Here is a 25,602-nt window from a genome sequence, read left to right on the forward strand (position 1 = left end):
TTAGGTGGTTTGGTGGGGCTGGTCTTAACCCTGCTGGCATGAATCCACTGAGGTTGTCCGTCTGTTAGGATGCTGGTTCTCGTCACTGCAAGTACAGTCTGGGGGCTGGAACACGCGGCCTCCCCGAGTGCCCTTGGTTTTAGCAACTTTACCAATACCGCATCTCCTGGTTTCCACGGATGGGTTGGATCTATGGAAGGGAGAGGCTGAGAGAGACAAACTTTCTGATAGTTATTATTCAGTGTTTCTACCAGGTTATGAACATAGTCAGACAATGCAGTGTCTATGTCCCCTTCCAATAGCGGTGCCCCTCTGGAGGCTGACCATGGTGTTGGAAACGGTCTTCCCATGATTATTTCAAATGGAGATAATTTGGTTGCTGCGGATGGAGTCATTCTAATCTCGCAGAGGATTTGAGGAAGTAGTTTGATCCAGGTCATTCCTGTTTCTATCATTGCTTTAGTCAGGCGATTTTTTATGGTCCTATTCATTCTTTCTACAACTCCTGAACTCTGAGGGTGGTATGGCACATGATATTTCCAGTCTATTGCTAGAGTTTTAGCACACTTTTGAATTACTTCTGATGTGAATGAAGGTCCTCTATCACTGTTAATTTGGTGAGGTATTCCAAATCTGGGTATTATTTCATTGCATTCTATCATATATTTTTTACAGGACTTTTTAATCAGCCTACTTTCCTTATCACAAATAGTATTTAACATTTCTACTGACCTGTTTTCTGGCGATAATCGTTCGGGATAGGGCTCCGGAAATACATTAGGATGCATTAAAGTTATAGTTCTTAAGTTCGAGACGAAATCAGTCACGTAAGCACTTCCGCATGTTCTGGATACGTAATCATGGAAGTCTTCATTGATTCGCGAGCGTGGGTTAAACGTAACCGGAAGTGGGAGTCGTACTGAGCCGCTATTTGTGATTTTATATTTTATTTTTTTCGGTTTTACAGTTAATTTTGATTTTTTATCGGACCCGTCTAAGGTCTTTGAATTATTCTGACCCATGGTCAGTGATTTCCAGAGGGGTTTAGACGCTTTGAAGGATTTAAGTTAGTTTTTATTTTTGCTGTGGCACACCTGAGGTTACTTGATTTTTTTGCTAGCAATTTTATGTTTTTAGTGAGCAACTTCTCACTTTTTAACGAGCAACTTCTCGTTTTATGACCCCAGGCAACTTCCTGTGTCCTTTCTGCTGGTGAGCAACTTCTTAGTTTATGACAGCAGGCAACTTCCTGTGTCCTTTCTGCTTTTATTTACAAAACAACAGGCAACTTCCTGTGTTTCTATGTGGGCCACTAAAGAAGGCTCCTCAGTGTATCCCACTTGTTACTATGTGGGCCACTGAAGAAGGCCTCGTCAGCGTATCCCGTTTCTATGTGGATCACTGAGAAAGGCATAACACAGTCTCATAAAATAAAAGACGAGTGCCTACCTTCGTCAGGATCCCACTTCTGACACCAAAATTGAAGGAAACGGTTTCCAAGGCCTAATCCGTGGATCGACTTCCTTCGAGGCGTGGACGTCTATCAGCAGAGAATGTACCTTCACCTATCAGCAGAGAATGTCCCTTAGTCTGTAACACAGTCAAATATATTCTCAAGTAATATTCAAGCATGCCATTCAGCGTGTTAGTACGAGCTCGGGAGCAGCTTGGGAGAACAAGAAAACAGAGACTGCTTCAGGTTGTCTTCCCAAATTGACTCAACTTTATTCACAAGTACAACAGTTTATATAGAGGGTAAAATTCATGAGACAGCAGATTTATCAGTTTAAACCAGTACAGACCAAGATAAGGGAGCGTCTTCCTGCCCTTGGGTGAAGAAGCATCCTTTGTGTAGTTTATTAGTTCAGCTACAATTGTGATTATCTCAGCGACATATTTTCAAGGCACAAAACGAAGAGTTCTTTCATTAGTGAAATCTGAAACAAACCATTTGGCCTTCAAAAGGCGTCTAAAAGATTAAGAAACTAATGTAGCTGAGGGAGTGATCTCTGTGGTATTTCAACCTTGTACCAGCCTGTGATTCTCACACATCAATTCTTGGGTCAAAGAGAAAAATAACTAAAACAAAGGGGCCTTATTGAATGACAGAGTTTTCCTGCATAATGTCACTATAAAACAATATCCAGTAAATGCTACCATGGTACTAAAATACCTAACAATAACGATCGCTGACAATACTCAGGTAAGCTGTGGTGTTTAAACGGTGCTCAGTTAGTACTAAGGAGCCCAAAGTGTGCCAAAAACAGACATTCCTCACACTATTAATTCACTAACAGCAGCCTGAACCATTAATACAAGGCAGGATGGATCCATGCTTTGATATTTGCTTTACAGCTGAACATTAGATAGGTTTCCCAATAGATAATCAAGTCCAGATTATACTTTATGAAATCTAGAAATCAACATTATTGAACACATGAATCACAATTTCAAGGAGGCACTAAAAGCACTGAATTTATTGCCATGTGATTGCGTGCAGCTGAATAACTGTTGAGTGTACGACTACATTGATATTTTGTCCAGAAAGACAAGCAGTGGGTGCAGATTAACCAGCGGATGCACTTTGGATTTTTCTGAAAAGCTTCTCTTTTTGAGGCTCAAAATGAACATTCATATTTTTCTTAATGGAAGTAAATTTAAGCCATACAATGCTAACACTCACTTAGCCATGTTCTGTAAAGAACAGTATTGCTATTTATAGAACATGACTAAATCTGCTGTTTAATCCACAAACCTTCTAAAACCTTCCAATAGTTGATTTATCAATTTATTGTCATATAATTGTGGTTTCCTGAGACTAGAGACTCTGGAATCCCCTAGCTTGTCTTTTAGCACTAGAACTTGCATAAGCAGCTTTTACATTAAAAACTGGTAGAGGCATTTATGATACCCAGAAAATAAATAACTAAAATAAATTAGTGTAGTGTTGCTTAGTCTTCTGTGATCCTGAACTTATAAGTGATCATATCTCAGTGTAGGGACCAAAGCCCTGCATTGACACCTCGCACTGAAATTACAACTTGCTGAGAATAGAAAATCTGAAGGAAATGAGATTTTCATGCACTGTCTGTCTAAAATCTACAATTTCTTTTAAATTAAATAGAAGTACTAATTGTCCTAATAAGTTCTATTTTGTTAATTTGCACTGAAATGGGGCCACTGAGCTGCATATGTACACTGTCCAGATGTGTTTTAAACCTCATAAACATGCATTAAACCCATAAACATTCAAATATTTGCTTCAGTTACTTTATAATAACCCTCTTTAATTGCTTTTTTTTTCATGTGAGAGTGACAATGTTTTGTCTTATTGTATGATACTTGTTGCAACAATGCAACAAGCAGTTAGAGCAGCTTCTGTCACTGGATTTGATATTGAATAGTGCCACCTTGTGGAGCAGAAGGAGAAAGGATAAGGAAAAAATGCCTGATGCCTGCTGTATGACTTATCTGTGCAAATCTTGAGATTTAAAAATGAATTTGAGGAAGTTGTCCTTCTATTTTGAGTATCCTGTACTGTCTAAACAGAGGGGAAGAAGGAAAGAAGTGTGGGTGTAACACTACCTTTTAATGGTTTTCTTGCCCTGTTATGTCTTACTCTCCTCCCCTCATCTCCTCCCATTTCCCTCTTTTCCCTTCACATCTGGCTACTTTGGTTTTTCTCCAGAAGTGAATACTGCAAAAAGCCTGAAGAAGAATGTGAGAGGGGGGAGATGAAGAAAGGTATGTGAAGAAAAAGGAGAGGAAAATATTATAAACGCAGCGAGAGAAAAATACAAACCATAGGGAAGATGTGGGAAAACTGACCCCGAAAAAAAATCCTGGTGGAAAAACAGTGAGTTAAACAGTAGATTTCCAGGAAGAGACAGAGTGAGCAACAGAGAAACACAAACAGAGGAGCAAAAAAATAGTGCCTTCGGGAAAGGCTCTGCGTGTTTTACCACCAGCAGGTCACAGTATGGCACTGTTCCCTTTCTGCAAGGCGTCATCAGGTTAGTGCAATATCTATGACCACTGCTCCACCTCTTCGACTGATGTCAAATCTGGTTGTTTACGCCTGATTGATTTGTGCTGTATTTATGTACGCTAAAACTGGATTACTTTTAAGATGAAGAGACTCACATTGAATCAAGCAGAAAGAAGAACAGACATAAAAAACTTGCAGTTTTTTAAACCTATCATGCGATACAGAAAAATGTTAGTTTTATCTCGTGCAGTCCCATGTAATGTCAGTCTTTCTTTGCATCTGTGTGTTTGCCTTTCAAGCAGGACCAATCAGAGTGAGCAGAATACAACTAGTCCTGTGCTGTTTTCTCCTGTCTCTTATCATATGTAAGTGTACAGAACAATGTGTTCTGCTCTACCCCTTTGTGTCACTGCATACACCTAGAAGAGTACACAGTAAAAAACCTCAGCTGAGTCATGTGCTCAGTAAAACACACGCTTTTAATTAATTTCCACAGAAAAATGTTTATTTTTTTGCTTTTGGCTTCACTTGGGACAGATTGCTATGAATCATCTCCTCTAAATATTTTGCGCATAGTACAAGTTACAAAGTAGAAGTATATAAGATCAGTTTGCACTGCACAAATAAGCGTCTGGTGTTTCCTCCTCAGACTACCTTCATGGCAGCAGAGCTGCTGCCAGAGTGCACCCAGCTCACCCTATATTTCATCCCTTGGAAATGGACAGGGGGAGAAAAGTGACAGACATGGAGGTGCTCAAGGGAGCAGAATCGCAGACTCCTGCAGAGACGCCATGGGGTGCTCCCTTGGTGTGGGGTGACAGCCGCCACTCGGCATCGTGCAGGGCTAAATTTGCACAACGGGAAATGCGCATAGGTCTGCTGGCCTTTGTGGTGGGGACTTATGCCCAGTTCATCAGGCGTTTCCTGTACTCGGCTGAAACCTACTTTCTTCCTGGTCAAGTAGTCACATACTACATCCTCACAGATAATCCCCGCTCTCTGGATCCCCCCGTCAAGCTGGGGCCTGAACGAGAGATGAAGGTGGTTCCTATTGCCGAGCTGCCCGGGTGGGAAAGGCTGGCTCATCGTCGAATGACCCTTCTTGGTGATGCCATCCGAAAATCAATTGACAGTGAGACTGATTACATCTTCTGTGCTGATGTTGACCAGGAGTTTGTTGCTCCTGTTAGAGCGGAAATCCTTGGAGACCTGGTGGCTACACTGCACCCAGAACTCTATGGGATGCCAAGAAATGCTTTCCCTTATGAGGATGATGAAGGCTCATCAGCTTACGTGGAGGAGGATGAAGGAGACTTTTACTACACCTCTGAGTTTTATGGCGGGGCGGTATCTGAGATGTACAAACTTGCTCTCGCTTGTTCTTTGCTCATTCTTCAGGACCACGCTGATGGGATAACAGCCAGGGGCCTAGAGGAGAGCTACCTGAACCGATACCTGATTGACCACAGGCCGACCTGCGTGCTGTCCCCAGAGTACAGCTGGTGGGATTCTGACCTGTCTGCTCAAGTGCCTGTACATAGGCTGCTGTCCTTGGGAAGGCAATGTGAGTCTTATAATGATAAGCAGAGAGAAGAACACAAATGTTGATTTTTTTTTTAAATGAAAAAAAAAAGACCCATAAATCTACACAGAGGACTGTTTCTATTGTTATATCTGACTGTGCTGTTATGACAGGACAGATGATGGAAAGAAAAGATAACGGAGGGGCACATACTGCAGTTAACGTCACAATTTCCATTTAACTGTTTGTTCTATAGGCCAATAAATGCAGCCTGCAATCACACCAGAGCAAACTGCGCAATCTGCACTGAATTAAAGATCCATTTGGGGGAACGATCCCCTGCACCTCCTATCTCTGCCAGAGCAGACAAAAAGAAATTGACCTGTCTCTTTAAAAGGAAAGTCCTGTCTACTCCATTAATGTCAGCCTCAGAGATACTGCTCCATTGGCTTTGTGGTCAGCAGCGATAAGAGTCAACAGAGTAAGTGCACTCTTTTCCCCACAGTGGCCAATCATTAACGAGAAGAGCTGCTGTTTCAAGGTTTTTAAAGACCAGGTGGCTGAAAATGGACACAACAGGATGCTGTCTGCCCAGATTGCACGTGTCTAAATTTGAGCTTTGTGAGAGTAAATGTTTTTGAAAATGTTTCAGGATGTACTGAATAGTTTCCACTATAAGCTGGTTTATGACTTGGAGTAAAAAGCAAACTCAAACAACCTGATGGTGGTTGTTTTGTGTTGTCTGTGCCTTGGCCTTTCTCGCTCTCTCTCATTCACACACACACACACACACACACACACACACACACACACACACACACACACACACACACACACACACACACACACACACACACGCACAAACATACACCCACATTCTCACTTTGCTTTCTTTTCCATGTGTGCTGTGTTTTAATGGGAGGCTTAAACAGCAGCAGATGTTTTCTTCTCACTGCCAACAGAATCTGTCCTCGGGGCCAGACCGCCACGTGGAGTGAAGTTGAAGGTGGATTTCAAATAATCCTGCAATACAAGCCATCACGGCTTGCTACCTGCATGTTTTTTGACTCATTACTGGTATTCAAATTGGAACAGAATTACTCAGTGGACTTTCTGTCTCATAACACCCTGCTTTCACATATCGACAAATGCACAGAACACAAAGTGATTTCCGTGTGCAGAGTTCCTCAACATCTGGGGCTAGTTTCACTAAGACAGACTGACTGTGCCTTACATCTAAGTAGTCAAATTAATGTACTGAGAAAAAAAACCCATCTTGAGTATTTTTTTTAATCTTTTTTGAAGCCACTATCACTGTGGCTGTTACAATGGAAACCTATTTCTTCTTTGGCTATAAAAAGGGGGAAAGACATGGATTTTATGAATCTGTATTTCTTTAATTAGATCAGCAGTCACCAGAACTATAGATCAGCCTGTGAAACCACTCCCTTGCTTTGAACACCTGCTTTGAAAACCTTTGTTACCAACAGTACAAAGGGTATGTTGCTTAGTTTACCTTTATTCTGTCAGTCTGATCCATGATCAGTGCCCCTTTTTCATTCCACTATGCAAAGCAGGTTAAAGCAGGTTTAGTGGTGGTCAAAGAGAGCATATTTCCAGGAGCAGCATAACCTAAAGCAAAAAAGAGACAACACAGAAATCAGTGATGTGAGAAGATATTAATCTGAATATCAAATCTTACTTTGCTGACAGATAAATCTGTTGTGCTGGATGAATAGGACAAGGGTGATTCCTTCAATTCTTATTATATAGAATAGGGTTCAAACTCATATACTTCCTTGAGTGGGCTGTACACAAATGCAAAATTACCTGTTGAAATGTTAAAGAGTCATCAGTGGCTTGAATTTCTTTGGCTTCCCTTATTTCAATGTAAAACAGGCTTTGATCAGTTATCTCTAAAATGACTTTGGTGAGTGGCTTAATGGTGAAGTATGAGGTTACTCTTGCTGTATACCATTCCTGCACATTTTTATTGCAGGGATAGCCTGGGAAGTGTGCATAAATAATAATAATAATGGACTGCATTTACAGAGCGCTTTTCAAGAACCTCAAAGCGCTGTACAATTCCATTATTCATTCATTCTCACATTCACACACTGGTGGAGGCAAGCTACAGTTGTAGCCACGTCTGCCCTTATTAAATAAATAAATAAATATTATTTATTTATTTAAAGACTAAATAAATAAATAATACAGCTAAATAATTGACATGTGTGATTTGGTATCCACATTGTATCCACATAAACAGACATGTGAAACCAAGAGGCCGTTTGAAGCCTACAGCTCACCCCGCCTACACGTGTCTGTGCTAAAGGAGAAATCTTGAAGCATCTGGATAAAATCCAGTCCAGGATGTTGCTATGAGGCACTGTACCTCTGCCTGCCTATTAGTCTCAACTACAGTTCACTGAAGAAGTAGGTTAAAGTGTCGGAGAACACCGGTGATGATGGTGCAACAAAATCTTTCACATATAAAAATTAGAGCTTTAACAGCTTAGGTCTCCAGGTGGAGAAATACTTCATTTTGTTGAAATGATATTCCAACAGGCCGAGGCAAGTTATACATGATGTCGAAGAGCATCACACTAACCAGCAGCTGGAGAATGAACAAGCTTGCAGTTTATGTGATCAATTAGCTTCTCTGCAACAAAAGCTGTTGATACTTTTATACGCAGCTTTTGAAAGAAAACACATTGTCCACACTATTGGCAGTGTTTATAGAAAGTGTGATAAATAGTTCCAAGCACTAACAATATTGCACTACTTCTTAAAATATAACCACAGACACAACAGCATGACAGAAGCTGATACTTCTCGTTCACATTAATGTATATGAAAACTCTGTGGAGTTTAATGTGTGTTAACATACTGGATGGAGTTTTCTTCATTATTGATATAGTAAAAGAACATGTAAGAAGGAGTATTCAAAGGCTGAGGAATCATACCTCTAAATGTAAACCCTTTGATCTAAGTAGAATAAGTGCATCTTCATCACTCTTCAGACTCCACTCACTAAAACCTCTGTTTGGCATCAAAACTGAAGCCTGACTGGTCAAATCATGCATTCATTAATATCAACACTCAGCTCAGTTTAAACTGTTTTTGTGCTCCAGGTAACAAACTTAAGCATCACGTGTTTAATGTTTAACCTGAAAACAATGGGTGTGTAATTTTTAGGTATTCCTAAGCTTCTACCAGGCGACACTTGACACCTCTGTAAACACAGAAGCTTTAAAATCAAGGAGTCCTATCTTTGTTTAATTGTTTGCACACCAGGCAACCCATCAGATAAAGTAGAGCACGACTTGAGTTGAAACGACCTCACACTTCATATTTGCATGTATTTGATCCAAGAGAAGCCACAGAACAGGTTATGTAATGCTTATGAAGTACAGCTTTCCTCCCAGCCAGGGTTGTGTTTCACTATTGTCAAGCAGATAAAGGTAGCTTACAGTCAGTGGTATTAATGAGCACACTGTTGAAATCATGTTTAAATAAACTTTATATGTGCATATGTTTTCTAGAGAAATGAAAAGAGTTACTTTGTCAGTGCGCTGATGTATAAGTTCTCAATATGTTTGTGCGTGTGTGTGTTTGTGTGTGGGCATGCATGCAAGTGTGTGTAACTACTCAAGGGGAAGGGTGGGGTAAAGAGCCATGATAATCTGCTTGATTCACACAAGCCTTTCCCCACCCTGCCTGGGGCTAAGCCAATAATCACCATTCCAGGGGACTGACACTGGGAGATAGTCGTCCAGCTTACAGGGGGGTGAAAACTTGTGCTGATGTTATCTTATATGCCATATCATTAAAGGCACCATATAAAATACTATCAAGCTATAGGCCAGTATGGGTGTTTATAGTTCAGAGAGGTCCAAAAGTAACTGAAATTCAGGATAACAGTGGTAAAAAAAAACTTATTTGAAAGGAAAGGTACTTGTTGTAGACTGTATGTTGCTCCAGCAGCTACCTTTCACAGTTTCGGCAGGTTAGAATCAGTTTCACCATGTCAGCAAAACACAGCAGGCAGAGGAAGAATGCGCAGCTGAAAGAGGTTATTGGCTTACACAGAAGGGGGACTACTAACTAGTAATTTTTCCTCTTATAGTAATAAGCAATTCCTGCAGTCTCGTTTTATTAAACACATAGCAAGATACAGCTGTGAATTAGGCTGCTAATCATATCTAAGTTATAGAAGAAATGCTTAATATATTATTAATGCCCAAAAGTCTTAAAAAAACATATATATCTTTACGACGTACTTAAAAGTCGCTGTGGTAAAAGTTGAAGAAGGAAAAAATAGCAAGCTGACAAGTGAAGACATACAGAGGTGTGAGTCCTGAGGGCAGTAAGCGTAATCCCTCCCCGTCAGAGTGCGAACAGTGAGCTTGGACTGCTAAATGCTCCAGCCTTCAGAGGGACGATGGTGGAGGGCTGGTAAAGATGGCGGCGCTCTCCGTGGATGGGAGATACGGATTAAATTGTGGCCAACAAAGCGCAGAAAGAGTCACTGTATTACATGTAAAGTTAACCGAGACAGCACTGAGGGCGATAGAGACCTACCAAAACTGTACGGTGAGTAAAACGCCGTGTATTTCAAGAATAAGGACTCAAACTGACACTGCTCGGATCAGCTAGGAAGTCCCAACTGCCACGCATAGCTAAAAGCTACAAAGTTAGCTAAGCTGTTGACAGAGCGAGTTTCAGCTGGGTTTTTTGATCACATTAGTTGGGTGTCGTGAAAGTAATCAACGGCAGAAGATAAATGAGACCTTGGTCTTATATTCTAGCCAGGTTTTACGAACTGACAAATATGATTTAACGTAAAAACCTGTTGGTTGAGCTGGACGCTGATTAGCTAACGCTAGCTCTACGTTATTATGTTGTGCTGACCAACCTAGTCCATTTTTTTTCTTGCCAAACTAATGTTGCTTACCAAATTAGGAAAGTGGTAGGCTCATATCGACGAATACACTAGACAAGCTTCATGAGCATAGCGTTTTAACATTAAAATATTAAATCGCAGTCAAGTAACCTGAACTTTTTTTTTCGACGACGTTATATATTAAGAGCAGGAGTGGAAACATAGCAATAAATGAGTGATAATCTAACTTTGATCACAGGTTCGTGCCGTTTGAAGCATGTCGATGACTGGTTAGCTTGCCATATGTTTAGATTTAGCCAGCTGGCAAAACCTAACAAAAACCTGGCAGGGATATGGAGCTCCTAGTCAGGCTCGCCCTTTTTTAACTGTTTAACTTTGTTATAATCTGTTGCAGTCCAACACTAGCTAGAGATACAACTGAGCAAGCATCTCCAAGGTTTTCATAGGACAAATATTTATTTATTGAGTTTCTTTCTTTCTCTCTTTCTTAATTCATTCAATATATATCTTTTTCTAGTTGGCATCAAGCTTCACTGAGAAGAATGAGCCAGCATTTATAAATATGTCTAATACAAGACCTTAAAAAAATGAAAGGAAAGCAAGAAGAACAGCTTATTTTTGTCCTTTTCTTTTTTTTCTTTTTTTTTTTTTGCATTAATGTAATGTATTTCCATACTCTTTCTGAACTAATTCAAGCCAGTGTGCTGTAACACAAAGTAGTGCTTTTAAAACTACTGTTTGCTCTGGATCACTGCATGCCTGTGCCGATTAAATATAACTTGTTAATCTTGAACCGTATGAATGGTGTAATCTTGTTGAGGTGAATGCAGGTGGACTAATCTGAACCTCTGCAGTCTTGAATAAGGAGGCCTAAAGCCAGGTTACCTGACTTTTCTCTGCCAACAACAACGCTGTTACGTAACACACTGGCCAGGTCTAGGTCTCCACTCAGGGATGATACATTATAGTGTGCTGAGGTTTCTGAGACTTTATCATTTTATTGCATATACACTTACCTGTCCGTCTGCCAGCCACACATTGTATACATTCTTGTATGATAAGCTTTGGCTTATTGTCAGCCCCGTGAGAATTCCTCTTGCAAATATGTGTTTATAAAATGTGGATATAAAGCAAAATCCAAAATGATTATTCACACGGTTTTGTGACAGCTGGCAGGCTGCGTTATCACTTAGTTGAGGGAATTCTTTTGTGACAGCCCGTGCTACAACCTTATTGGATGTGGTAATGTTGGTCTGTTCTCTGCACTGAACAGCAGCCTGCAATCTCTTGCTGACTGAGCAGCCAAAAACTGCCTGCTTTTTGTTTCTCTCTCCCTCTCGGTAATGTGTGCTGTAGCTAACCCAGTCATCGAACTCTGGAAGCCGGCTATCTTTGTCTTTCTGTGGTGATGTGAAATGTGATCAGAACGGTGCGAGTGGGGGGGGGGAGGGAGTATGGCTTGGAGTAGCACAGCTTTTACAACCATGACATATTTATTTCAATGTTTAAAAAAAAAAAAAAAGTGCCCATTTTATCCAGTCACCTACTTCTTGAGTCGCTTTAGGAAGACTCAGCAACGTGGAGAATCTGTTAAAATGCGCATACCTCCCACTCAGACTAGTTCACAAGTCTAGCTGACTGGTTCTTCTGTGTACTTAAGCTGGGTGAAGAAACTGGGAGTCATGTGCTTCTCCCAGCTTATTGTATACCGCTGAAGAGCAGCCACCACATATTTGTGGCTGTCACTCTTATTTCAAGTAGCCACTGGAACAAATGTAAATAAAAGAGATTTAGAAATCTACTATTTAAAAATATCTGGTTTGTTTTTAGTGTCAAAACAAATCATTTCACCTACCACTTAAAGACACAGGTCATTTTGATTTATATAGCCTCTCTCTCTCGCTCTCTCTCTCTCTCTCTCTCGGCCCTCAGGTAAAGATTGTCTTTAAGTGGCTCGCTGAGCATTATATGCTGCAAATCACCCATGGCTTCAGAAAAAAACATGCAAGCTGTCCATACAAGGAAAACTGCAATAATTGGGTGACTGTTTAAATAGCTCTGGCCAGACCGATGTGCTTTGAGCTTTGGAAATGTGAGGCTTCACACTATTTGTCTGATAATTTACTGACCAAACAACCAGTTGGTTAATTGGTGAAATAATCTGAAGATCAGCAGCAGCACTGCATCAGACACAGCGCTGTTAACAAGTTCCCAGTTGCGTGATTGACAGGGATTATCTTTGCTGTGCTGCCTCTTCATTTTTTCTCTTTTGCATCATGAATACTGATTATGACCTAGTTACTTGCTCTCCCACAGACAAAGAAGGCACGTGCTCGTCAGATATCAGCTGGCTGTCAGCTATAGTCCTAGCAGCATGTTTTTAAATGTAGCCTTTAAACAAACATGCAGAGCAAGTGGTTAAGCATTCAGCATTTGTCTGCATTATGATGGAAGCATATGTTATAGGAGGACTGGGAGTAAAGTGTAGTGTAGATTCTAGGCCTTTATTTTCTGTTTTGTTTTTTGTTTTTTAATGCTTATTTATGTCTGTATATATTTTTTGTTTCAGGGGTTAAAGTATATGTGTGTTTCCCATTATTTGCAGAATGTTCCTTCTCTGCGGCCAACGATACAGTTCAAGGGACTACAAGGGGTAAGTCCAACAAGGAAAACAAAAAACCTGGTTGTATTTTAGGTTGTGAGTCTTGCATTAACTGATAAAAATAAGCTTGCCAGTTGTATTCATTGATCCTAAAATCAGTAAAACCACTTAACAATTTCTGGCATTAACTCATTTTAGCACTTGTAATAAAATATAAATTCAATACAAAATGGCCAATTTAATGATTTTAATGATTCAAACGGAATTGTTTATAAAGCAAGATCATTTCTTTTTTTCTTTTTTAATGTGTGTTTTCCTCTGATGTTCCTCTCGATAAAATATCAAGTTAATAATTGGTTCATATATATTTTTGTATGATGTATGTACTCCATAATGGCATGGCTCACCTCCCATTAGATGATAAGAACTTGGGTTGTCCTGTTTCCTCGTAACTCTTAAATTGTTCACATCATCCTCTATAGCTCTACTGCTGAATACACTGTTATACTGTTTGTGTTATACTTAATATGTATGTGAATTATTTGACAGCGCATTAAGATTCCCAAGAGTGACTCTTCTTCAGACGCCTTCCACAATTTTGAATTCTATCTGTCTAATGTGGGCAAGGACAACCCTCAGGGAAGCTTCGAGTGCATCCATCAGTATGCGTCGAGGTAGTGTTAATAGCTGGTCAGCTGAATCAACTGTTACTTTCTTACCACACGTTGCTGGAAGGTAATCCCTCTCTTGCATTACATTTCTCCTCCACACTCCCTCTTTGTCTCTAGCTCAGGGGCCTCACACCTGGCATTGTTGGCGACAGTACACGACAAGGTCACAGTGTGTGCCACCAATGACTCCTACCAGGTGACCCGGGAGCGCATGACCCAGGCTGTGGAGGACACACGAGAACGTGGGACCAAAGTCATCAAGCCTGGTGGTCAGTACAGAGGTAAGACCCTTCCTACAATCTCGCTTATTTCCCACTGCCGCAGTCAAAGGGCGGTGTGGATCCCACATGTCACCATGGCTTTACAACCCCTCTTCTCTCTTTTCAAACTCTGCCTCTTTTGAGAGCCTGAATAGGTGAAAGCTGACAGACTAACTCTATTCAAAGCCATTATTGCGACTGACTAAGCTATTTTGCCGTCTCAGTTTTTTCCAGATTAGGAGTCTGTCTGATAATGACAAATGGTGGCAGATAAAGCTAATGCTGTTTTAGTAATGCATAGCTTGCCACATAGTACACGCTTTACTTTTGTTTTATTGTGTTTAACATTTATCTTTTCAACAAATTATGTCTTCATGTTTTCCTTACACATGAGGGATGTATAGTTGTTACAGTGTTTTATATACAGATAGCTGTTGCTCTTAAACTTGCTGCATGTTTAGAATGACTGCTGGTACATGCAGCTAATCTAGGCCTACATTAGGTATTCCCTGCTTTTCAGATGTCTGACAACAAAAAAAGAATGCGTAAAATTCAAATACTTTGGCTTATGCAACGTTAAAAGATAGTTTGGCTGATCACAGAGAGTTGATACTCAGCAATGTAACCAGACTGCATTCACAGGCCGCGCCTGGATGCCAGCAAATTTAAGAAGACAACTTTGTTGTCTTCATCTTCTACAGTAATCAAGTATTTTAAATTTCACTATAACCCACGGTAAAGAGCTGTTGCCCTGTTCTGTATTTATTTTAAGTTTTCTGATCTCTATCCTGATCTGAATTGTGATGAAATTTTGTTGCTTGCCAAAAAAGAAAAGGAGGGCAAAGTATATCTGTCCCATTTCACTATAGAAATCGCTACAAATCCCAGTTTGTGGTTTAAATGTCATTATTTTCACACATACAAGTAAGCATTTAAAAATGTACACTATTTACTGTAGATGTAGTCTAAAAGCCTTTTATTTTTCTGAGCCCTGGGGATATATTTGTATATTTGCATGTACTGTCACATAGAAACTGGGAATCGAGATGATGTACAGAAAAGGGGGTGGGTCAGTCGTTTGTAGCACCTGGTTTGAAGTAAGTATCATATTTACAGATGTGCCAGGGGCCTTTAGATTCTTGTTTTCGCAGGCTTTTTGTTTCAGATAGCAGCCTCTAACTTTCCCTAATCTTTGTCTGCCTTCTGCAGTCGCATTTAAAAGCAGTAACTCTTAATAAATGTACAGATGGTCTGTACAGAATATCTCTTTCTGAAGAAGAAAAATGTGATGCAAAAGCATTACGCCTGCTAGAATCTGTCACTGATCTCTGTCACTGTTTGCGAGTCTTTTTCCTTTTCTTTGACGAGGAGGGAGGGGAGGAGTTTTTCCTTTCTCTTCCTTTCCCTAACCTTAATCTTTTAAAGAGCTTTAGAATTTCATAATGACCATGAAGAGGTATACAGGGAAGTGTTGACACCATGATTAAGCACATTGCTCAGTAATAAGGTTTCTCTGGCTTTAACGTCAACACTTTAAAATGGGTTCTCTAAGCTGCTTAGTGTAGTTATGTAGTTTGGTATGGTCAGTTTTCTTGCCACATACACTTTCACTGGAAATGGCATTAACATCAGACCATATTGTCACTGGTTTCAAAAACTGAAATCGTGAATGTCACTGACATAACAAAAGCACTCATTGTGTCTCTTATATTCTGTGGTTACAGTTCCTAATGTCAGTTTGAAATAAGGTTTGACTTGAGCAGCTCAGCTTCTTTGGTCTTCCTACATGCCATTGACACTCTCACATGATTTCCTCTCAGAAAGGTTCAACCCATGTGTAGGTGACCAAATCCTGGTTAATGTCATTCACATACAGCAGTGGAGGATTTAGCCTACTGTAATCCATTAGTGAACACAGGTAAAAGAGTATTATGGTATAAGTTATTCCTGGTCCTTTAATATACCTTTAAAAAAAAAATATATATATATATATATATATATATATATCCCCATCCCCAGTCCATAGGTCTGGCATAGATCCATTTAGCCTAAGCACATTGCCAGGATTGTAATACACTGGTGGAAACCCTGATCCATTTCTTTAAGCTCTCACTATTATAATCATTGGATCAGTCCTAATGTATGTGTAATGTAGATGCAATTGACACCCACTTTTAATAAGAGATGTTAATCAGAAGTTCTTATCTGTCAGCGTAAAAGAATCATCTGTGATGAGCCAGTCTGCCGAGAAGAGAAGTCGTAACTTTCCATTTTCCTTCTGTTTTGCAGGAAAGCAAGTACATATCCGTAAGCCTGCACTATCCACCCCAGAAGTGGTCCCAGAGCGTAAACGCTCCACACCCATCAACCCAGCCAACACTATTCGTAAGTGCCTTTCCAATAACCCTGTATCGCAGCGGCCGTTCAGAGACCGCATCATTCATCTGCTGGCACTCAGGCCCTACAAGAAGCTGGAAGTGCTAGCACGTTTGCAGCGTGACGGTATCAACCAGAAGGATCGCAACTCATTGGGGACCGCCCTGCAGCAGGTATTTCCCAACAGGAGAGTTGCATGAGTTTGAACAGATTTGTCTGTTTAAGAAGGCTAACAAGATTGTTGCTTGCAGATCTGCCTGATGAAATCCTGCTCACTTTATTAATGCTTCATTCATGAGAAATGAGACTGTTAGTCGTTGAACAGTATTTACATACACAGATGTTTAGCCAGCACAGGATGTACGAAGTATCTATACCAGTATTCCTGCTGCCACAACTTAACTTTGAAACTCTGTGTGTTTCTATGCAAATTAGGTGGCAAACCTGAATCCCAAAGACAATGCATATTCTCTGAAGGACTACATATACCGTGACGTCCAGCGAGACTGGCCTGGTTACTCAGAAGATGAGAAGTCTCAGATTGACCGGATCCTGACTCGGTACACAAGCAGCCAGTTCAGCTTTTTATTCTGATTAATTTTGAGTTGCCTTTGATTAAATTAAAAGCAGTCGATATATTGAAAGGAAATGTACAGAACGGTAGGATGTGAAATACAGAGCAGAGATCCTCATGCTTGAATAGAAGCATCAGTCATTTGGTCACATGGCAAAAGACCCAAAATATAGCCTCAATTATGCTCCTAAATGGTCTCCTGCTTGCCTGTAGTGATAAAGCATTTGTTCTTTATGGTGTGTAATTGGGCTAACACTGTTTACACTTTAAGCAGAAGTGGTTTTACATACATGAGCACAGTTTCCAAAAGAACGAATGAAACGCTGAAACTCGTGAGAGAGTGAAGAAAACACACTGTTCTGTTATCTTGGTGTGTGGCTACAGCCTGCAGTACATGCTATCCGGTTGTTCAGTCTGACGTCACTAGCCGTGTCTGGGCCTAAACTCCGCTGCAGGTCCATATATCAAACGATCACTGTGGCATTACTGAGAGTTGAAAAACTGTCTAAAGTCTTTCATCTTTAATAAAATGATCAGCGTTCTGCTCTACCAGGTGTAAGAATTGAGTTTAACATCCAGGCATCCATGAAAACGGAATTTATGACATTTAACGGAGTTAGAAGTTAGCAGGGAGTTAGCTCGCTAGCTTCTATCTAAATACAATATAGCATGTCCTGACTGCGGGGTTTTGGAAACAAATTAAAACGTACAGCTCTGTTATCACTTCCAGCATAAATGAAGACAGAAAACTAAACAGCAGTGACGTTTGTAGGGTTACTTAAGTTGGGCTAGCTGGTATATAATGATGTGCTAGGTGACCGCTAGCGACACAGCTATGTTAGCATAATATAAACAAGCTAACTTTTTTCCCACTCGATAAAAGTTACCGTGAGTGTTCTCGGTGGTCAGGAACAAATGTAATCGCATGGCAGGATGCTGTAAAAGGACCAAACTTCAGCCAGGAGAACAACTGAGATAATCCATCCACAATACGAGGTTAGTCATTCATATACTGCTGCATAGGCTGGGCTGTAGTTACATCCTAAGGTTTTAAAGACTGAGCTTAAATAAATGATTAGTGGTAATAAAAGCCGAGGGAGGTCAACAGGGATCACTGACTGTTTTAGGAGCTTTTTGAGATCAAATAGAAGAAAATACATAACATTACAAAAGCATTAACAACACAAAAGCCATATTAAACGCAGACTACTTTAGACCCGGAAGTAGGATTCATCGCGTCATCACTGAACAACCGGATAGCTTCTATGAAAACATCGACACTGTTTAGACTAGCTTGTGGTACGGTTTATTTTGACATTAGCTACACTACAGATTTGTGTTTTAGAGCCATTTCTTCTCCTTCTTGTGTTGTGGCATTGGAAAAATGTAAATTAAGCCTCATGAATATGACCAATCCACATTTTTAGCAGGTCTTAGTGTAATGATGGTTGAAGGCTACCCTCTAAGTTGCCCTTTCTTGCCACTTAGACTGTTCCCCACTGATAACACTGTCTTTTCTTCAATAGCAAATTAGGTCTTCCTAATGAGATAACTGCAACCTCATCCAGTGGTTCTCCCAAAGACAGCGCTCCCACATCGCCTCAGGTACCTGAACAAAAATTCTCTAAAGCTCAACCCATGGTGTTATATGATTTTTCAGACTAAATTCTGTGGTTGGTTTCATTGGGGGGGGGGGTTTTGGCAGAAGCGTCAGCCAGACTTTGATTTCATTGATCCTTTGGCACCGAAGAAAGCCCGCATCTCCCACCTCAGTAATCGAGGGCCAGCCGCATCCTCCTCGGATCGCCTTGAGGACGAGGGCAGCCTCAGCTCTAAACGCTCATCCCTACCCTCCAATGTCACCTCAGGCCCTCCCACTCATCTCCCCATCTCATCCCACCCACCTGCCCCCTCTCACCAGCAGCCTAGCCCAGCTTCTAACACCAACTCACCAAGCACCCCAGAGGGCTGTGGCACCCAGGACCTGCCCGTGGACCAGAGTTCCTCCTGCAGAGATCCTTCACCCAAGTCCTTTTCGTCCAATAGATCCCTGCAGGATCGCTATCAGCATCCTAACCCCGGTCCCAGACCATCCCCCAGCCCTCCGCCTTGCACCTCACTCACAGTTACCTCCACTGTCATTTCTAGCCCTCCCTTGTCCAGCATCACCAGTAAGAAGGTTAAAAAGAAGTCTAAGAAGCACAAAGACAAGGATCGAGAAAGGGAGAAAGGGAAGCGAAAGGAAAGAGATGGCAGTAGTTCTCATGGTGTTGTGGAGCAGGCTGTAGAAAGTCATAGAGCCAAGAAGAGGCAGAGCCCTGATGAAGAGACCAGGAGAGTTATCAGCAAAAGTTCTCACAAAGATCAAGGTGCGTTTCTGAATCTCTTGTATGGACCGCTGAATCAGATACCTGCAGTTCTGGAAAATTTATGTTGTCACTTTAACTCAGAAAACAGGACAACAACCTTTACATTACAGGCCTCCATTTCTTTGCAGCAGCCTTTGCTTTTTCAGCAGCTGCACCACTGATTTCATGAGAAAAATGGGTTTGTCTTTTCCTATAAAAGCAGTGCATGTCTGTCCATCAGTACCTTTCGGTCCTGATTATATTGAATGAAAAATCCTGTGCTGTGGGTTAATGTCATCATGCAACAAACATTTACATTACTGTTGAAACATCAGGGATCAACTAAAAGAGACCTGTTCATATTCTTTACATCAGAACAAGATGGTTAAAAATAAAATCCTGTTGTTAGACAGTTTTCCATCATAGCAGCGGTGCTTATGTTTAATGTTCATTATAAATTCTGCACTTAGATTCTTGCATATTGCTGTCTCTCCTCAGACTCTTCAGACAAAGAGAGGCCAGTCCAATCCACTGAATTTTCATCCAAAATAGATACACCTGACTATATCCTGTAAGTAACTGTTATAATTCTAAAAGGGTCCATTATCAACAGTCTTTTCTTTTTTTTTTTTCTTTTTTTTTTTTTATTTCCTCTTTTCTCACCACAAATTGTGAAACAATTGCAAAAGAGGATGTTTTGAACAAACACAAGTGAATTAGAGTAGACAAGAATTAGGACACGTGAAATGCTGCTGTAAACACAGATGTGTTTCAGTGTGCATGCTAGTATTCTTTGTTCATTGCTGTACAAGGACTGTTTTGTACTTTCCACATCAGTGGTAATGAGTTCAGGGAATATCTTATCCGTAGCACATTTGAAATGGAGAAGTGCAACAGATGTTGAACTTCCCATATGTCTATAAATGGCATGACCTTTTCAAAGGTGCATTCAGAATAAATAAAGTTTGGAAAGAGCATGTTCATAGTCCAGTGCTGGTATTGGTGTTGTCTGTAACAGCTCTTTCTGGATTGAAATTTCAAATTAAAACTTACTTTGTCACCACTTTAAAATGGATCTAATTTTCCTTTGTTTACAGGAAGTACACAGCATTGGTGTCCCTCGACCAGCGGCAAAGCTACAAGGACGATTTCAATGCAGAGTATGACGAGTACCGCCTGTTGCATGGACGCGTGGAGAACATCACCCGCCGCTTTACCCAGTTGGACGCCCAGTGTCGGAAGTTGGCCCCTGGCACCAAAGAGCATCAGGTCATATTGAAACTTTTTGCTTGGATACATTTTCAATGATGCTGGTGATGACTGCAGAAAGACCACAATCATAGAAATGTGACACAGGCTGTTCTCTCTCTTAATGTGTGTTTTAATCATTTTCTACATTATTATACATTTGTGGTCCTGTTGGCTGTGACAGAATATAATGAAGTCTTTGGCCTTTAACCATTCACAACTGGCTCTTTGTATACTGCTGTCAAACAAACAGGAGGCAGTAATGATGGACAGCTTATTCATAATCAACAAAAAGTAATAGTGTTGTCAAAGTTTCACAGCTGCTCCTCAATCCAGAGACACCTGCAACCAGCAGGCGACAGACATTTGTTTAGAGTGCTAATAGTTTCATTCTGTGCTTTGGTTCAGGGTCCTGCTTTTTGTCCCCAGCTATCAGAGCTTTTGTTTTTTATTTCCTTAAAGTAAATGTAGGTGGGTCAGTATTTCATTTATCTACAAAAAGTGAAAGAACACGTGTTTGTAATGTTTATACATGACGTCCATTGGGAACAACTAATGACTTTAATCATCTTTACAGAAGGTGCAAGAAGAAATAGTGAAAGAGTACAAAAAGATCAAACAAGTAAGTTACACAGGCTGTCATCATTTTAAGTCTTTGTGTGCATTTCTGCCTTTTCCCCTGATATAACCTAAAAACAATGTGAATTCTATAACCAAGTCTTTACTTTTTTGAATGTTTGTTGCATTAAGTTTGGCCAAAATGTTGTCACACTCCATAATCACGCTCATTCTTAAGATCTGAATTAGACACACTACGCATATATGTACTGGTGGCAGGGTGGTATGTGCACACCTGTGTAAATGACACGGTGTTTTAACTGATGTGAAAAGGTGCATTAACGTTAAATATTAAATCCTTCAAATATTAGTGCAGTATTGTTGCTTTATATTCCATGTGCATAAAAATTATTACATAATTGGACATGTGCAGAAGCTCTTTCTGTCCTAAGACCATTCGGAACTGTGAACTTATTAGAGTTTAGAGCCTGATTATTTCTTTGACTCCTCTTTTGCATACCAATCAACTCAATATGGCTATAAAATGTATTAAAGCAGGCTAAATATGAATGGTCACAAATACTGGTAAGGAATGGCAGCTGTGAGAAAGTGCTGAAGTCATGACGGCATGCTGAGATAACTTAACTTCTGAGCAGGAAGACAAAGCACCTCCTCATGGATTTGTATAGGAATGTCAGGCATGTTTAGCTAGTGCAGGCAACGGTAGTGCACTGTTTCCTTTTTGCTGTGTTTGTTCATGAACAAGGTGTCAAAGGAGAGCTTTCTGAAGCGAACTCTCTGCCAATTCTTAACAAAAGTGCCTGAAGTATGCAGAGTAAAATCCGGATAAACTGGAATTGTGGTCAGTGAAACAAAACAGACAAATGTCCACAGTAAAGTTAAACATTTTCATCACAACTTTTAACCTTTTTAGTGTTTCTTGAAAGATGCCCTAAAAGTCTCATAATCTGAAGTGCTCTGTAAGGAAGAGTGCATGCCACGATTGGTCAGAAAATAACAGAGCATTAGCAGGTTGACTTCTTTTATTTTAAGGATGAACAAAATGTGTAATTTGTTCTGCACTTTAAAAAATCAAACCGAGTGCAGCTGAACTGACATTTTCTTTTTTTCCCCCCTTTTAAAAAAAAAAAAAAAATAGCACAGCCCCAACTACCACAAAGAGAAACTGCGCTGCGAGTACCTGCACAACAAGCTGGCCCACATCAAGCGGCTCATAGCTGATTTTGACCAGCGCAGAGCCCAGGCCTGGTCCTGAGGGCACAGTAGAGAACAGCTTCACTCATCAGTATTGAGAATGGAGGGTCAAACCAAGAGCATCTGTCCAGCTGTCTCTTAGCTATTGAGACCCCTTCAGTTGCTGCCTTCGCAACAGCTCCTTCCCCTACTTTCCTTACCATTTTTCCTTCTCCTGTTTTCTTGCTTCATTCCTCCTTTTCTTTTTGACCTTTGATTCCACAGGCTTCATTGGTGCCTGCAATCCTGCTTTTCGACTTTACCCATCAATCCTTTGCTTTTGCAGTATTTTTTTTTCTCTTCTTCTTCTCCTGTGGATTTGACACCACTGGACCAGTGGAAGGGGCTGTCTGCATGTGTGAGCGGGTTTGTCTCTAACTTTTGAAGGACTTTCTCTTCAGACAAAAGTATTTTTGAGCATCAGATATAATATTAACATGTATTTAAGTAAAACAAAAAAGAGGGAGATCTATTTATTTTGTGACTCGTAGTGCAAAGTAAGAGTCTGCAAATGATATATTGTTTAATTTTGTTTTTTAAACAATGCAAAAAAAAAAAATACCACAGGCCTTATGTGTTTTGACTTTGTGAAGCCATTTTGAATGCAGATCCATCTGTCATCTCATCTGACAAAGATGCCTGTCTTGCCTCATTTCCTCTCATCACTTCAAACGGCAGTGGATAACCACACTTCAATAAATTGCTGCCGAAGCTGAATTTGAAGCTGAAGAGGAAGGAAATGAGACAGGAAGAAGAAATCACTTGAGCTGATTAAGAAGCAACAGTTTGTGTGCATGGGTTGTGAATTTAATTGCAATGATGAAATGGTGTTGAACGTTGGCGTAAGCCAACCCCTCCCCCCACCCTGTCAGTAGGGGGCAGTATTTCCCACACCAAACAATATTTAATGTTCACAGTGCATTATGTATGCCTTAAGGTGTTTACATTCGGAAATGTCGAGCTGGGGCTTGGAGTCCACTGGCTGTACAAAGGAACTACAACTGCCTAGAAACAGGTGTGTGTGTGTGTGTGTGAGTGTGTGAGAGAGCGGGTGGGTGGGTGGTGTGCAGATGTCAGTGATCGAGAGAGGAAGGGATGTAAAGTCTGGAAGGAGTGTTACAAATTGTGAGTGTAGTTGTATGGATGTGTATTATGTTGAATGAAAGGAAAAATAGAAATGTGGAGAAGAAATGAAGAAATATAGAAAACAAACAAAAAAAAAGCTGCTATAATGTTTAAAACCGGCCAGGAACACTCAGGATCGACCTGGCTGGAGTAAGAGTACCTGATCCTACCTGAAGAAAGAAGGAAGATCCTTATTTGGTTCTTCTCTAGACCCTGCAAAGGAATAACCCCCCCCCTCCCCCTTCCTCCCAACCTCTCGAGCTTTATCCAGCGGCAAACAGGTTTTGTTTTTTTGTTTTTAAAGGTTTGAAAGGAAGCAAAATGTTATCATCCACCAGAGGACTTCTCTGTATTATGATGTCAGTGCGTTTGATTCTCAGTTGGAGCTCCACACAGCAATGAAAGGTGTGAGTTGGAGCATTTCTTTTTCAACATGGATACAGATTTGGATGAATGGCTTCTATGAAATTATTTCAATGAGGGAAATTTTATTTACTAAGTTGTTTTAGAATGTTTGCCAAAAAATGTAATTGCCTTTTGTTTCTTTGGTCATGCTTCCATGGAGTCAAATTTCTGATTGGGGCTAATGTTGAGAAGTCATTGATTATGCGATGTCTCTCTTTCACTGAAATAAAACTTCCTTAAATGTAGGGATGTAAAAGAGGAACTTTGTCATTGTGCTGTTGACGTGTGAAATATTTCGCAGACAAGAGTCTGTACTTTGTTTTGGGGGGGCACTGTTTATTTTCATTTCCCACAAAAATGAATATTGTTCTGTCCTGTTTTTCATTATATGTGATTGTGGCATTCTGTCAGATAGTCAGTCTCTGCAGTAGACTGGCTCTTTGGGTTGGTTGTCAGAATCAATTTGGGTTTATAGCAAACTCTCCTTAACTTTTTATTTTGGACAGATAATTAGCACTTGTATCTACAAGGTGTCACAACAACAGAAAAATGTCCATCCCGCTGTGGGGGAAAGGGCTGGTATTTGTACTGTTTTTCCTGGTTGTGATAATTTCCCAGAATTAAGAGCTACAAAGGGCTACTTCACATAACTTCCCTGTAAGAGCTAATTCAGAATATAATGAACAAACAGTATATGAATCAGTGTGGAGGGGTTTAGTAAGGAATACCGAGGAAGTTTTAGATTTCCCAGCAATGTTTAAACAAGAAGCCACAAGTCCATTCTGAAAGAAATCTGATTCTGCCCATCTGAAAATGTACAAGACATTTCAATAAAAATCAACACAGTTTTACCTGAAAGATGTTTCGCTTCCTTTTTTAAAAAAAATTTTTTTTCCCCCCTTTTAATCACAAAATATAGTTATTATTAAATCGTGTTGGGATTGTTTTTTGTTTGTTTTTTTTTTTACAAAGGCTTGTATGCAAAAGACAATTAAAAGTAGAGAGATGTATAGTACAAAGACTTAAGAGTGGGTTAGTAATTAAAAGGTACTTAAATATAACTTTTTCTAATGGCATCAGAGAGTGGCTTCATAGGAATGAGATCCAAGCTAGCTGGCAGTAATCCAGTGTTTCAAAATTCAATTTCAATGAGGTACAACTAACGTTAAAATATCCTGTGACCTGTCACACGTATTTTAATAAGATTGGTTTTCAGAAACGAAATAACGGTTATATGAACAGACATAGCTGGACTGGCCATCGGGCATACCGGGCATTTGCCCGGTGGGCCGCTGGCGATTTTTTGTTTTTATGGGCCGATCGATTTTTTTTTTTTTTTTTGGAAGGGTATAAATAATGAAAGGTGTTGGATTGGCCAGTTGGTCATGATCGACTCTGGGCTGGACCAATTACAGCCGAGGAGGTCGGATGCACCCTCCCCCTTGTTTAGCAATCTTATAGATGAACTAAAGAAAATGGAGAACAAAAAAAGGAAAGAAGGTGCAGAAAAAATTAGGACCAAAAAGAAACGAGCCCTTCAGGCAGACGCTGCCAAATGTGTAAAAAATAACTGAATTGTTTGGCGGTAGCTATGGCATAGCTTCCACAGATTTAGCAACATCAGCAAGTGGTGGAGGCCAGCAGGTGGATAAGGGAAAGGGGAGGCAAGAGGAGGAGAGACCGAGGCGGCCGCCGGTCATAGTGGCAGAGGAACTGAACTTCAGGCAAGAAGTTATGACCTGCTGTCTGTGTCAGATATAAACCA

At 40.4% G+C, this 25,602-nt stretch overlaps 2 protein-coding genes across 4 annotated transcripts; both read left to right on the forward strand.

Moving 5' to 3' along the window:
• The first annotated feature begins 3,650 nt into the window (after positions 1-3,650).
• On the forward strand, positions 3,651-9,014 carry LOC146573932 (globoside alpha-1,3-N-acetylgalactosaminyltransferase 1-like). Of its 3 annotated transcripts, XM_085273429.1 has the most exons (4): positions 3,651-4,013; positions 4,288-4,353; positions 4,638-5,552; positions 6,473-9,014. In XM_085273429.1, coding segments are annotated over exons 1-4 (1,017 nt in total). In that variant the 5' UTR covers positions 3,651-3,979; the 3' UTR covers positions 6,475-9,014. The 3 variants fall into 3 exon arrangements, with proteins under 3 accessions (XP_085129555.1, XP_085129552.1, XP_085129554.1); XM_085273426.1 differs by lacking the exon at positions 6,473-9,014 and having other exon boundaries at positions 4,638-6,427; XM_085273428.1 differs by lacking the exon at positions 6,473-9,014 and having other exon boundaries at positions 4,291-4,353; positions 4,638-6,427.
• Positions 9,015-9,886: 872 nt separating this feature from the next.
• Positions 9,887-24,695, forward strand: ell2 (elongation factor for RNA polymerase II 2). Its single transcript, XM_085273425.1, has 12 exons — positions 9,887-10,106; positions 13,022-13,069; positions 13,568-13,692; positions 13,807-13,970; positions 16,239-16,498; positions 16,761-16,885; positions 18,426-18,504; positions 18,605-19,268; positions 19,746-19,818; positions 20,345-20,516; positions 21,073-21,117; positions 22,213-24,695. Exons 1-12 carry the CDS (start codon positions 9,975-9,977, stop codon positions 22,327-22,329), a joined length of 2,004 nt encoding a protein of 667 aa, XP_085129551.1. The 5' UTR covers positions 9,887-9,974; the 3' UTR covers positions 22,330-24,695.
• Positions 24,696-25,602: the final 907 nt, after the last annotated feature.

This window comes from Mchenga conophoros, linkage group LG5 (assembly GCF_057382185.1).
Source record: "Mchenga conophoros isolate Kocher_MC1m ecotype Shallow Benthic linkage group LG5, M_conophoros_male_GT1.1, whole genome shotgun sequence".
NCBI lineage: Eukaryota > Metazoa > Chordata > Actinopteri > Cichliformes > Cichlidae > Mchenga > Mchenga conophoros.